Genomic DNA, 15,448 nt, shown 5'->3' on the forward strand with positions numbered 1-15,448 from the left:
ATTTGAAGAGGTTATTTTACGACGATGTCGTATTGGCCATGCAAGATATACTCATGCATACCTATTGAAAGGTGAGGATCCCCCGTTTTGTATCCCTTGTTGTGAGAGAGACACGGTCAAGCATATTTTGCTCGACTGTGTTGAATTCTCCATCACAAGGGATAAGTATTTTACAGTTAAAACCATGAAGGATCTTTTTACCAGCGTTAGCTATAATTTAGTTATTGTTTTTTTTTAAAAGATTGTTTTTGGGTTGAAGTTTGAACAATATGTTCTGTAAATATAGGTATTTTAATGATTGGTAGTTTGGATTAGTAGCTTCAGTTGTTGGTGGCTGTACCCTGTACAATCGCCAGCAGCTGAAGGGATTGTGTAAATCCAACTAGGGTCCATGCAGGTAGCAAAGGTACTGTAAGTCCCCATGGTCCCTAGTAGGGTGATCTACCTTCGGTTGTTGGAGATCTATAGCCTGTGTTTATATTGTTTGGTCCAGATAGTGATATTAATTTTAACTTTCCACACTAGTCTTAATGATAATTGTTATATTCTAGTTCTTTTGCTGTCCTTCGTTGGCAGGTTTTGTAATGTACTTGTGGTCGTTTTCATTGTTGAATGTTCTCGTCACGATACGGCTGAAATATTGCCGATATGACGTTTAATATCAACTCACTCACTCACTCACTCACTCCAGTTATCAAAACAATGCCAAAATACTACCACAGATGCGGGTGTTGTACAAATAGGCAAGGTTATCTCTTCACTTTCCCTTTACGCATGTGAGTACATCTGAACCGATGACTAAGAAAACTGGCACTATACAGACAATAAGGCCACTCACACCGATATAATTTGATGAAACTCGAAAGTCAGCAATAGATATTTTCTTTCTCACGTAGGAAGATAATGTAGACGTTTTCAGAATCAGTGACGCATACTTTTCTTGCAAACTTAACAAAACATCTGGAAGCAGTTTAGTTTTGCAAGGGCAGAGACAATTATGAGATGTTGTATGTGGAATCACGTTGTTTACCATAGACGGGTATAGGAACTGAGATACTAACGTAAAACGGGGTGCCGTTATCGGGGAAACATTTGTGGACATGTATTTGGTGGTTGCTGTGAAAGGTGTTTCTGTAAATGAAGGTTGTGAAAATAAATACGAATCGTAATTATCAGTCGTGTCGATTTGTGTTTGCAATGACGTGTGCAGAAATAGTTCAGTACTCGTCGTTGGCAGAGGAACCGTTGAGTTGTCTGTCTCTAGATGTGCTGGCGGGCTAGGCGTTAATTTATCAACAGTCACATGTGGTGCAGAGGATGACGGAAGGGCCATGAAAGTAATTGCTGATGTTGCTGCAATGTGAGGCTGCATTGTTGCTGTCGGGGATGTTGTCATCGTTGCCGTTGTTTTATCTATCAGTATATTATCCTCGTCCACAGACAATAAAGACTGTTTTACTGCTGTGTCTATGAATGTTGACAACAGCGTTGATGTCGTTCTTACATGATTTGACAGTCTGATATATTGGTCTGAAGACGATGCGGAGTCTGTTGTCGTTGTCATATCCGTCGGCATCATGTTTTGCACTGATGAAAGTTCATTGTTCATTGAAGTTGTCTTGTCTGTCGCTGATTCTGAAATTTCTGATCGCAAAAGAGACAACAAAGTCATAAGTAGTGGGTACGTTAATACTCAGCAACGCTTTAGCTACTCTGGTAATATTTCAAATTAAGAGACCAGCAGCATGACCACTGATCTACGTAATGACGTGTCAGCGAGTCTGACTACCCGATCCGGTTTGTCGCCTATTACGACAATCATTGGTTACTGACAATCAATTCTATCCTCCCGGATCCTCATCGGAGTAGCATTTGAGATTGTTTTTTTTTTTCTTTCTTTCTTTCAAGGAAAATTGATTTGAACGATGAATTCTGACTCTGCTTGTCGCAAGAGGTGACTAACGGGATCGGAATCAGGCTTATCTGTCAAAAACAGATTATGCAACTGCTTTGCAATAACTTATGGGATACAGACCGCCAGAACTATAGGTAGACCACCATACCAACGAGTTTAGTTCTACGCCGCGTTCAGCAATATTCCAGCAATAGCATTTCGAGGGACACCAGGAATGTGCTTCATACATTTTACATCATTATTTCACAACGGCAACATTGTGATGACCATGCACAAACAAATAACTGAAGCACCTAAGCTAAAACCAAGACTGACTGAGGGAGGCTATGCCCCAGTGATAAGCGCCAGTCTAACGGCGTTGTATCGTAACTGCACACTGTCGTTGCGTACATAGGTTATAAATGAATGAATGAGTGAGTTCTACGCGGCTTTTAGCCATATTTCAGCAACAGGCTTCAGAAAATGTACCAAGTCTTCGGAGTGATGAGGTTATTAACGGTAATAGACAAACATGCATCTAAGGACCGTGCAGAAAAAGCGCTGTTTGAGAACCTTCAGCCAAACACACGTGGACGGCCAAATGATAGAATCCCATCAATACTAATCAATGTACCTCACCATTAAGATATATCTTGCAGACTGTAACGGCTGCATGGTTGTTGCACTTAGTGTGACTCCACACGCGACCCTTGTTATCTGCTGTTATCCATGCACACTGAAGATTGTTGGTAGTAGAAGTTTCGGACTTCGCTGAAATAGAACTCGTGGGTGAATATCTTATAAAACGTTTCCTCGCGGGGTACCTTTCCCCTTTGCGGAGGAGTTGCGAACGGATTTTCAAGGCATATAGTGAACTATCGTCGAAAAGAAGTATTTCCGGAAAATAGCCATCTGCATGTGGTCTGTGAATTTCGGGTTTAGAATTGATCTCCTGTAACATGAACATGTCGGAGGTTTGGTTTGGTTTGGTTTGGTTTGGTGTGGGTGTATTTAACACAACAGGATGTCAGATATATCAGGAGTGAGTGAGTGAGTTAAAATTTAACGTCACATAGGCAATATTTCAGCCATATCGTGACGGGAACGTACCATTAAAATGGAATATATGAGTATTATAAAAATCTGTCGACGAAGGACAGTAAAACAACTGGAACATCACAGAAAAGAATGTAAAACTAGTAGCTATGCCAAAAACAATTTATCTATAGAGGACAATACAATATAAAACTGGGCTATAGATTGCTAACAACTGAAGGTAGATCACCATACCAGGGACCATGGGGACTTACAGTACCTTTGCTACCTGCATGGACCCTAGCTGGATTTACATCATCCCCTCAGCCGTCAGCAATTTCGGAAATCTAGCCATACAATAAAAAAACACTTATACTACGATTAAAAACCTGGAAATTTAGAATTTACTTTGAATGTTTGTGGACTTACGGATATATCAGGACCAGACAATACCGTGATCAACATAATGGACATGGCGTCAACCAAGTCAGCGAGCCAGACCACCCGATGCCGTTCTTCTCCTCTTGCGACAAGAATGAGTTACTCAAAGCAAACATTCTAACCCGGACCTTCACGGGTAGAAAATGAAACTAAGGGCTGTAAAGGTAGCAAATGGACTGTGAATCCCCATGCTACCAAGGCATGTTTATCTACCTTTCACTACTGGAGATCTATAGCCCATGTTTATGTTGGTGAATACTGTTATCCTCTTTACTATAAGCTATTTTTAAAGTGTATCTGTTATCTTCTATTAATTATAATGCCAAAAGACTTATCGTCACGATGTACCTGAAATATTGGCAGTAAATAATTGTAACTCACTTACCTACTCATATTGTTATACGATTACACACCAGTATATAACCATGTCACAATTAGAAAGACTGACTGGATCTTTAAACATGCGGGTTTACTCTTTGATAAATATTCATGCACACATTTTATGGGAGCGGTGTTAACATGTAAAGCTTGTTCACCAATCCCAGTTGATTTTCTTGAATAAGAATAATTGATTTTTTAAACCACATCTAATCGTGTACTGTTATATATCGGACGTGTGAGAATTGCCTTCTACGTTCAGTGGAACATGCCAAATAGATGACTCCCAGGAGCTGAATAAATACTTACTTGTTTGTCTCCAGTGATGTGATGTTGGATAGGCATCCACCAAAGTGTTGTCATCCGTCCACCGCCATTCATTTGGCGAAGCTGAGTCGGTCATGCCGAGCCACAACCTTTGTCCGCCTCTCCTTAAATCAACATACCATGAAACATAATCATGTCATTCAGTACAGTCAGTACAGTAAAGTGATTTTTTTAAACCCGTCACAGTCCTTCCATTACCAGGTTTTTTTATTTTTTATTTTTGTTGTTTTCATTTGTTTTTGTGTTTGTGTGCGTGTGTGCGTGTGTGCGTGTGTGTGTGCGTGTGTGTGCGTGTGTGTGCGTGTGTTTATGTTCTCAGTACACCACTGCCGTAGAACATGGGCGCAGCTTGTGCCCAGCAGGCGAAATATACTGCGATTTTAACTTTCAGCCGCGCACAGTTTCAGCCATCTATGGCGGGGGGCGACTGGTCTCAAATAATAATGGTGGCTTAGAGAAAGTTGTGATTGTCTTCTGGGAAACTGGTAAAACTGTCTTACATTCTAGCATCACCAGCTTGCACTACATCTTCACAGAAGTCATAAAAAGTCTTACATATGAAAATGAATACTTCATTAGCGAATGCTAAACAAACTTGCAGGCGGTATTTATTCTTGACGATGTATGAAGAATTATAGATAATGTTATGTGATTATATAAGTAAACTCATCATCACATATAAGCATTCACTAAATCAGAAGATGAAAGGGCCTTACGATGCATTGGATCTAAGATCAAGCAAGAGTTGATTTTCAGCCTCAGCTTTGGACGACGTGATGTTGGCACCGAGACTTCGGCACTCGCTAACAGCATCAACTCCTTTATAGGTACCAGGCAACATCTTGTAGCAGTTGCCAAGCAACGTCAGAAAATCTGGTGGACAGTCTAAACAAAGAACATGTAAGATCTTGTGCAGACTTTATCTGTATTAACATAACGCTATAAAATTCGTACCTTTATGATACAGAGACTGTATAATTATTCATACATGTCTGAAATTCTAAAATGTTGCTGTTGTGTTTCTGAAATGGCGCAATACCAATGCTATATGTGAGCGAGGGGTACATAATTGGCATATTTGTGATATACACTATAGCAGTGTGTAGCGACCTCGGGCGACCACTGCGGGACAGGATCGCTACATCCGGGTACACCACCTGCGTCATCGAACAGCTACGGCGACGACCAGTACTGCTCAACAAATACCCGGAATGAGTAGGCGTTGTGCACAGACCGTCAGGAACAGGTTGAGAGAGGCATGTTTACGTGCCAGAAGACTTTGTTTTGGCCCTGAGCTTCGACAACAACATCGTCGACATCGAGTTCAATGGTGCACCACCGTTCAGGCTTTGAACCTACCGAACTGGTCACCGGACTTAAACCCGATCGAACATCTGTGGGATGCCCTGGACAGACGAGTGCGACGCCGCAACCCTCAGCCCTAGACACTTCAGCATCGCGAGATTCTACGACATTCGTTCGATGCCGAGACGATGCCGTGCAGGTCTGGATGCCCAGGGTGGTCACACTAGGTACTGGCTTCAGCGCCAACACACGTCTCCATATAACAATCAAACTGACATTTCTTGAGTTGGTGCAAGAGACGTATAATGCTGCATTCTCGGTGTTCGATTTCGCTATATTTCATTGAGTCATAACGCCTACAAGATTTTCCAAAATACTTATGAAAATAGAGTTGAAAATCCTATTTGCGTTTCTATTTTGGAGAGAGTATATATGGTGGCGATCTGTAAATAATCGACTATGGACCTGACAACCCCGTCTTCATCAGCATGAGCATCTTTTACCCAAGTGGGATAAGATGACATATACCAACCAAATCAGCGAGCATAACGGCCCAAATCCTGTCAGTCGCCTCTTACAACAAGCATGGGTTACTGAAGGTGAATTCTAACCCGGATCTCGGATCTCAGGAGACCATACTACAACAATAGCCTACATGAGTACGCAGTCATCAGTCAGAAATTGGGAAGGAATGAACACTCAGTACAATAACAGATTATAGATACCTCTTGTTATTCCAACCCACACTCTCGGAGCCAAGAACGTTAAGAAACTGTCGTGCACCATTGTTCAATTTTCACGCTTTACTTGCATCAGGACGAAATATATATTTAGATATTAGCCAATATCAATATCAAAAACTTTTCAATGGCCGTGAGACGGTTACTATAGTAGTATTGCGCACGTGAAGATGTCAGCATTTTAACAATCACAAAAAACCGGGGTTTATGTTGAATTTCAATTTTTATACGTAAATCTACTAAATGAGATACTGACTTTAAAAGTCTCCAGTTCTGACCATGATTTAATTAATCGTTTCTGACATGGTTGCCATACTGGCCAAAACTGAAAATAGGATATGAGTTTTTATGACTAGCTTAGGATATTCTGGTGGGAACTAGCAAATACACAAAATCTCTCCCATCCACTACTGTAGGATTCCTACTACTAGTATATCATGTTCAACTGCTGTTACAGACCGAGACATGATCCGAATTTTCTCGTGCGAAAAAGACGATAGAGTCTGCAAGCAACTATAAGTAAACAAAATTCTAATTCATTCTTTCAAAACAAAATTGTATTTAGAAAATAATTTCTATTTTGCATTTTTAGAAAATAGTATTTCTGTATTTTTAGGCAGGTTTATTTTGAGGTTTAGGCAGGATTTCAGTAAATAGGACGTCACAGACTGTCCGTTTTTGAAATGGTCGTAAAATGATTGAGGGCTGTTCAGTCCCACTGCTTAATAAGTGTTACTGTGTATTTTGTAGCGCACTATGTGATACATATAATATCAACTCCGTACCAGACCGTCAACCCTTTCTAGCAGCAGAGCCTCTTTTGAGATTTCCACGATTTCCAGGTTTCCGTTTGTCAGATCACGACAGGGCACTCTGCACAACGAGTTGTCAAAGGATATGAGGAGCGTACTGTTGCAATATGCAAGTGATTAGATGTGTCAAATAATACCTATTAATATTTCATATCCATGTGAATGAGTGTTGTCTAAATTAACATATAGTAAATAAGTAAATCATTCACCGAAAACGTAAGGGAATCTATGATAAAGAGAAAGAAGATGTTCCGGACATTTTTTGGTCATTTATGTGACAAAGGACAAGGTATGATAGAGGCCCTTTTTGGCCCACAACATGTCATGATTATCAAAATTTTACAACACGATAATTTTAGCATAAAAGGAGCTAAATTAATTGTTGAAGTTACCTCCAATTGCATTTTTATGTTTCTAGTGTTGTTAGTTTTCCTCTTTGAAGACCTCAAAGTTAACATATTTTACAATATCTTCTAGAAACCTACATTTTCTGATTTTCAGAGTGATAGAAAAGTGTGAGCAAAAGCGTGACCCATCCCAATTTTTTCACCATATATGAAGCGAGTAAATTAGAATGTACACCTAAAAAATTGTGGTGGGTCACGCTTTTGCTCACATCAAAATCTTTAAAAAAGTACATTTTTTCGGTTTATGAAATTGCCCCATACAACATCTCAAAAAATAAACATTGACATAAACTAACATCTTTAAAAACAATCCATCACATTTACACATCTGTGCCATGATACATTATATTTTGAATGGTTTTGTGCTCTAAAATACACATATCAAACATCGTTATTAAAACTTTCAATATCATATTAGGCACTCAACAAGGCAGGTTTATGAGAGGTAAACATTGGTGTTTGGTTGATGGTCTCTGCTAGAAAAGTAAGAAGATGTCTGAAGATTTTCAAAATATGATCAAGCAGTACTGTAAAGGTGAAAATCTTTGTTATTTTGTACGAATTTGATCATAGTTTTTCTATCATCTGTGTATCAGACACCTTTGAGTCACCTGTCACTGACAAAATAACACTGTCATTCAACAGGATTGCCATGTATACATACAAACATATGCTTTTTCCAAGAACTTATGTACCTTGATGTTTCCAATGACATATTAGATTTCATTTAACCAAAATGACTACACTTAACTGTATGAAAAGGATGTGTTAGCTAGAATAGGAACATTGTATCAAGGTCTAGCAGATGATGAACACAAGCAGACGTCAAGTCATACATAGTTGTAAAGTGTAATATATAAGCTTAAATTCACACTTAGAGGCGAAAGAATATGTAGCCTAATGGTTGCAATAGTGGACTATTGGTTTCTTTTGTTATCAGACATGCAGGTTCAAATCCATGTAACTTTTCTTTCTTTTTTTCAAAGTTTGTTTATCAAGCCTACATTGTTTAACTAAACTGTTTCACATCAAATCCAAATATTGTAATTTTTTTCTTAAGTTTGGTAATCTATGTTACAACACTGGTGAAACAAGCTTTAATTAACATCATGTAAATCTTTTCTTAAGACACTGACCATTCACCTTTTCAAGTCGGTCTAGTTGCCCAAATATTTTGTTCCCAATATTTTAAATTCATATTTTATACATTTTGATCTACTTTAGGTTTATACACTTTTGAATACTGCAGTTCTTGAGAGTGAATCAGATACTGAGATTGATGACTGTGTGAATGAAGAGTAATAATGTATGTTTTACATCTTTAAAGTGGATAAGTTGTGAATAATTACTCTGTGAAGTATTTTGAATACTGACTTTAACATGTGCATGGTGTTAATATGAACCTGCACTGACATTGAAATTTCACACGAAATGGGCCCCTTTGAGGTCAAGACCTGTGATTTTTAGTGCAAAATGGTTGGCTATTGTAATAACATATCATGATTGAGATGGTAACTGTATATTTGCTAAAACTGATGGTAAATACTGACTCCACTTACTTGGTAGAATGAAGCTGTGCCCAAAATGTAGCTTCACCCAAAAAAGGCCCCTGTGATTCTTAGTGCAACATGATTGTTATCATGCTTACATGTTGTAAAATTGACCCATGGATTACATTTGCAAAGATTGCTGTGAATAATGACTGAGTTTTGGGGACACAATTGGCAAGTAATTGAATTAACAATGTTTTGCAACCCTAATTGGGCCCCTTGAAGTTAAAACATTATTACTGACATTGACATGTTTTTCAGCATGACTACCTGTCGTAAAACTGCTGTAATATGCATGTAAATAAAATAACAGTTGTAAATAAGCCATTATGGCACAATGATATTTAAGACTTCTTGTTATTTTTCATGGGAACTGATAAAACCCATTTTGGGCCCCTCTGCAGAAAAATTACACCTCAGAACATATAAAATATAGCATTTTTATGCAAAGCTAACCTGTCTCTAAACAAATAACATGTTTTCAGCCAATTTTGTTAGTGGGCCAAAAACCACCCTTATCATACCTTGTCCTTTGACAATGCTTCCGACAGTGTTGAAAGCGAAGAAGGTCGCAACCTTGATAAGCTGTAGGAGCATGAATCTTCAGTTTGCTTACCTCCAGCTGCTTTTTCATATGTGAAGAGAGGCAAAAGCAGGACCAAGAAAACGCACAAGTAGGGTTCCATACTGCCAAGCAAAAACTGATGTTCATACCCCTCTGAAATAAAATTAACGAATGATTTGAAATCAGAGTTATTATTGCCCGCTGCGCGTTTAGCGCGAAACGACTGATATAGAATTAAGCTCGTCTGTCTGTCCGTACGTACGTACGAACTGGATTATCTTCAGAACCGTTGATTATATTATTCTCATATATTTGATCATTAGCGGCGGGGATTATGTCACCTTAGTGACAATGCTTGTGAAATATTAACACAACCTACACCGATCACTAGATGTTACTTAAACAAGAGTGTGTATCTGGTGGTGGGCTGAACTGGTATAATTGAGATCCCACGCAATGTTGTGGTTTTCCCGAATGATTCGAAATTAAATTAATTAAATAAATACATTACATCTAAAATATTCAATTCTCAATTTCATGTGCATATCTATGATATTTACAAAGTATATTTTCACCACAGGTGTATCAGTCTCAGAGGAAGCTAAGACAAGTGTTTCATGCAAGATAATATTGCATAACGAAAGAACACCCGTCTCACGTATTGTGACTGTGATCGGGGATTTCAGTACTCAGAAACATCCTACCGGAAAAAAAACAGGAAAGGGATTCGCACAGTGTCCATGTGGGGATTCACTCTTTCGGCGTATCATGCGAACACTTGAGTATACTGGCTTATCCCACCGAGGCGCTTCAGAAAAGAGTGAGTAATTTAGAACATTTAGTCTGTTAGTGACCGTGCCCTCGAGGGGGTTGAAGTATTGTAAAATTATTGTCCTCCTGAGAGGGTACGTAAGTCCAAAACATTCTATGTAAATTTAGTACGACCAAACTTTTAATCGTAGTATATTTGTTGTTATAATAATGGCTAACTTTCAGTATAATCGCCAATGGCTGAGGGGATGGTGTAAATCCATCTGGGGTCCATGCAGGTAGCAAAAGTACTGTAAGTCCCCATGGTCCCTAGTATGGTGATCTACCTTCAGTTTTTGGCGATCTACAGCCCGTATTTTATGTTGTATTGTCCAAATAGTGATATTTGTTTTAACTGTCCACACTACTTTTAATTGTAAATGTGATATTCTAGTGGTTTTACTGTCCCTTGACGACAGGTTTTTATAATGTATACATTTTTCACTTCACTATCTAGTTGTTTTACTGTCCTTCGTTGACAGATTTTAGAATGTGCATATATTTCATTTAAGTGTTCAGTTAAGTGTCCTCATCACGATATTGCCAATGTGACGTTAAATATTAACTCACTCACTCACTAGAACATATAGGCAGTGTTTCATATATCGCGACTAAAACAAGTGAGACATTGTTAATTTCAATAACAAAACCTGTAGGACTGTAAAACAAGTAGGCCATCACAGAAATATTTCTTGCCACAGATAATCTTATAAAGTAGCAAACAGTTACTGTATTGTCCTAAGATAACTGTTTTGGGCAATACAATGTGAAAATGGGATATTGATCGTCAACAAACAAAGGTAAATCACCATACTAGAGACTATGTAGACTTTCGGTACATTTACTACCTGCGTGGACCTTAGCTTGATTCACACCACCAGTCTGCTGGAGATCCGCAGACAGTGGCACCGCCCTTGTTGGTGCTCGGTGGCGGGTGGGGAGCAGGGATGACGAACTTACTAAATCTCACCATGTCTTCCAAAACAACCGCCAAGAAAAGACATTTGTATTCTAGCTCATCTGACGAAGAAGTTGAAACAAATCCATTAAAGTCAAGTCACTGGCCCAAATTTATTGTCATTGAAGGTCAGGAATCTGCTGCAGTAAAACTCAACCCTTTTGCAGTAGAAAAGGCTATCAAAGGGATTGCAGGTGATGTTGACAACATTCGTAAGTTGAGATCTGGAGCCCTTCTTGTAGAATGTGCCAATAAACACCAATCATCAAACTTATTGAAAACCAAGTCACTGGCAAATGTACCTGTTCGTCCATCCGTCCACAAGTCTTTGAATTCCTGTAGGGGAGTCATCAGGGACAGAGATAAGCACTTAGCAGATATGAGTGAAGAGGAAATCGTTCATGCCCTCTCCCCACAAGGAGTATCCCATATTAAACGTTTCTCTCTGAAGAAACCAACTGGAACCATTGTCACTAATACCTATTTGATTACTTTTGCATGTGCTCAACTTCCAAAGGAAATTCGAGCAGGCTATTGTAATATCAAAGTGGACACCTATATCCCACCTCCACTACGGTGTTACAAATGCCAAAAGTTCGGCCATGGTGCAAACTCGTGCAGGAATTCAAAGGCTTGTTTTCGCTGTGGCTCATCAGAGCATGAAGGCTCAGAATGTAATGAGGAGGCACGTTGTGTTAATTGCTCGGGTCATCACCCAGCATTCTCAAAGCAGTGTCCAGTCTTCCAAAAAGAAAATGACATAGTAAAAATGAAAACACAAAGAAACATCACCTACTATGAAGCCAGAACTATCGTTGAAGGAAATCTGCCTAATATCAACCAATCTTACTCTGCAGCTGCTTCTCAATCACTTAGAAAGACCACTTGCTCAGCCTCTTGTCAAACTGACTTTACATGGCTTGAGGCAGAACAACCTAAACAAATCTCCCTTAAGTCAGCTCACTCTCAGACAGATAGCTCTTCTCAACCTTCTAATTCTACCAAATCCTTAGATTCCTCAACCTCTAAACAACAAAACCCTAAAAATTCTGGCCGAGTCTCCAAGGGAGAATTAGACCCCATCCAACAATTCTACGAATTGCAATCATCCCCAAATAGCCAAAAAGCGCAGAAGCACGCTAAAACCAAATCCAACCAACAGATTGATTTACAACCAAAAACAGTTGAAACTAGGAATTCCTATGAAGTCTTTGAAAATATGGAACTTGGTCCTTCCTCTAGAACCTCCAGCCCATCACCTTCTCGTGATGAACATACGACTCGGTCTAGAGGTGGCAACCGTTCTTATTCTTCCAGTAGAAGAAGAGGGAGATCTCCAATTCTTCCTCCAAGTAAGCATCCTTAATTATGGCCCCACACCTTATACAGTGGAACTGTAGAGGTCTTAGGAACAACCTTCCCGACTTGCAACTCTTGTCACAGGACTTCAATCCTGTGGCATTTTGCCTCCAAGAGACGTATATGAAAGAGACTGATCATTTTGATTTTAGACGATATAGTGGATATCACTCATTTTCACCTGCTAATGCAGATAAAGCTACAGGTGGCTCTTCTATATTGGTTAGGCAGGGCATCATTCATAGCCCTGTTACATTAAAAACCTCATTGCAAGCAGTTGCTCTCAGAATAACATTACAAATTGTTTTTACATTGTGTTCTATTTATATCCCTCCTTCAGCTCATTGTACACAGTCTGAGCTGCAGGAGATATATGATCAGTTACCTCAACCATGCGTTATCATGGGCGACCTCAATGGTCATAACCCTTTGTGGGGAATTAATGATTGTAATGGTCGTGGTAAGCTGCTTGAAAATTTCATTTTAAATAACGACCTGTGCATTATGAATGACGGGTCACACACATATTTACATCCCGGCTCAGGGACATATTCAGCTCTAGATTTAACGCTATGTAGCCCTAGTTTATACAGTGATTTATCTTGGTCAGTTCATGATGATCTTTGTGGTTCTGACCACTTTCCCACTCTATTATCAGTCTCAGACACATGTAATGATTCTACTTTGCCACAGTGGAATTTCAACAAGGCAGACTGGCCTCGTTTCCAGCTGCTTTGTGAGGATGAAATTTCAAGTAAATCATTTGTTGATGCAAGAGATCCTATTCAAGCGTTCTCTGATACACTTTTAAATATAGCAAACAAAACCATTCCTAAGACCTCTGGTGTTCCACGTACTCGTAAACCTTGGTTTACGAATGAATGCAAACAAGCTCGAAAAGTAAGGAAGAAGGCTGAAAAGTACTTCAGCCGACATCCTACCGGCCACAATCTAGGTCAACTCAAAATTAATGCTGCCAAGGCCCGTCGCTGCTTTAAATCATCAAAGCATGGGTCTTGGCATAAGTATGTTTCCAAGATTAATTCTCGGACCCCAATTTCAAAAGTTTGGAACATGATTGCCAAAATTAGAGGTAAAGGTTCTAAATCCTCTGTTCAACATTTAGTTGTTGGAAATGACACTTTAACTGATAAGTCTGATATCTCTAACAAATTGGCTGAAACTCTGGCAAAACATTCGTCTTCTGATAACTATGTGCCAGAGTTCCAGCGATATCAGAAAACTCAGGAAAAGTCCAAAATTGATTTCTCTTCAGACAATGGTGAAGAGTATAATGACGAATTTTCTATATCTGAACTGCTTACTGCTTTAAATAAAGCTCATGATACAGCACCGGGGCCTGATAACATACATTATCAGCTGTTGAAACACTTGCCCCAGTCATCTCTAGAATCTTTACTTCACATTTTTGACAACATTTGGACTTCTGGCAATTTTCCAACCTCTTGGCGTAATGCTACCATAGTTCCTGTAGCTAAACCAGGCCGAGATGCCACTGATCCGTCTAACTATAGACCGATCTCGCTGACTAGCTGTGTTTGTAAAACAATGGAACGAATGATCAATGACCGCTTGGTGTATTATTTAGAATCCAACCATCTTATTTCTGATATTCAGTGTGGATTCAGAAAGAACCATAGCACCATTGATCATCTCGTTCGATTGGAATCATATGTTAAGGATGCTTTCATTGCCGGTGACCATGTTGTGTCGATCTTCTTTGATCTTGAGAAAGCATACGACACAGCATGGAAACATGGTATTTTAAAAGATTTACATTCATTAGGCCTCCGTGGCCGATTACCAGAATTCATTTCTAAATTTCTGAGTAACAGACAGTTTAAGGTCCGTGTGGGCACCACTTTTTCTGATTATTTTCAGCAAGAACAAGGTGTCCCACAGGGCAGTATCCTGTCTGTTACTCTTTTTAGCATTAAGATAAACAGTCTGTCAAAAGTTTTAAATAATAATACTGATGGTTCTCTTTTTGTTGATGATTTTAATGTATCATGTCGTGGCAAACATATGCAGACCATCGAGAGGCAGTTGCGACTGTGCCTCAATAAAATCCACAGATGGTGCTTGGAAAATGGCTTTAAGTTTTCTATGACAAAGACCAATTGTATACATTTCTGCCGTAAAACAAGTTGCCACAAAGCACCAAATCTTTATTTGAATAAACATCCTATTAAAGTTGTGGATGAAGCCAAGTTTCTTGGTCTTATTTTTGACAGACGTCTCACTTTCAAACCTCACATTAAGCAACTGAAACTTAAGTGCTTGAAGGCATTAGATATCATTAAAGTTGTTTCTAACACTAAATGGGGTGGCGACCAAGCCACACTCCTCAATCTCTACCGTTCCTTAGTCCGTTCCAAGCTGGACTATGGTTCTATTGTTTATGGTGGGGCCACTAAGGCCACTTTAAAGCTACTGGACCCTGTCCACCACCAGGGTCTCAGACTCTGCATGGGGGCGTTTCGCACATCTCCGGTAGAATCTCTGTATGTGGAAGCTGATGAGCTTCCACTGTCTCTAAGACGCATTAAACTATCTTTGCAGTATATAACCAAATTAAAATCAACCCCTTCTAATCCTGCTTTTAACTGTGTTTTTAACCCAAAGTATTCTCACCGTTATGATAAAAAACCTAATGCTGTTCCACCCCTCGGCATCAGAATTAGAGAGCACATATCTGATGCTGACATTGATCTAAATCTTATTGCCGAATCCCGTCTTATATCTACATCACCATGGTGTATCGTTGAACCAGAGGTTGATGTATCACTTTCCAAGTTTAAAAAATCAGAAACAAATGAATTGGTCTATCAGCAGGAATTTACTAT

The 15,448-nt window shown here is 39.2% G+C and overlaps 2 protein-coding genes across 2 annotated transcripts in view; one reads left to right on the forward strand and one right to left on the reverse strand.

Moving 5' to 3' along the window:
- Positions 1-359: 359 nt before the first annotated feature.
- The window catches only part of LOC137266228 (mucin-4-like), a 34,054-nt gene continuing 18,965 nt past the window's right edge, over positions 360-15,448 (reverse strand). Inside the window, exons 2-6 of the mRNA XM_067801726.1 lie at positions 9,506-9,607; positions 4,792-4,960; positions 4,058-4,179; positions 2,534-2,665; positions 360-1,644 (exon numbers count right to left, since the gene is read on the reverse strand). Of these exons, the coding sequence (XP_067657827.1) occupies positions 758-1,644; positions 2,534-2,665; positions 4,058-4,179; positions 4,792-4,960; positions 9,506-9,575 (1,380 nt within the window). The 5' untranslated portion in view covers positions 9,576-9,607 and the 3' untranslated portion in view covers positions 360-757. The remainder of the gene's footprint in view (positions 1,645-2,533; positions 2,666-4,057; positions 4,180-4,791; positions 4,961-9,505; positions 9,608-15,448) is intronic.
- On the forward strand, positions 11,236-12,588 carry LOC137265018 (uncharacterized). Its single transcript, XM_067800347.1, has one exon. The coding sequence runs from the start codon at positions 11,236-11,238 to the stop codon at positions 12,586-12,588; it is 1,353 nt and encodes a 450-aa protein (XP_067656448.1).

This window comes from Haliotis asinina, chromosome 15, assembly GCF_037392515.1.
Source record: "Haliotis asinina isolate JCU_RB_2024 chromosome 15, JCU_Hal_asi_v2, whole genome shotgun sequence".
NCBI lineage: Eukaryota > Metazoa > Mollusca > Gastropoda > Lepetellida > Haliotidae > Haliotis > Haliotis asinina.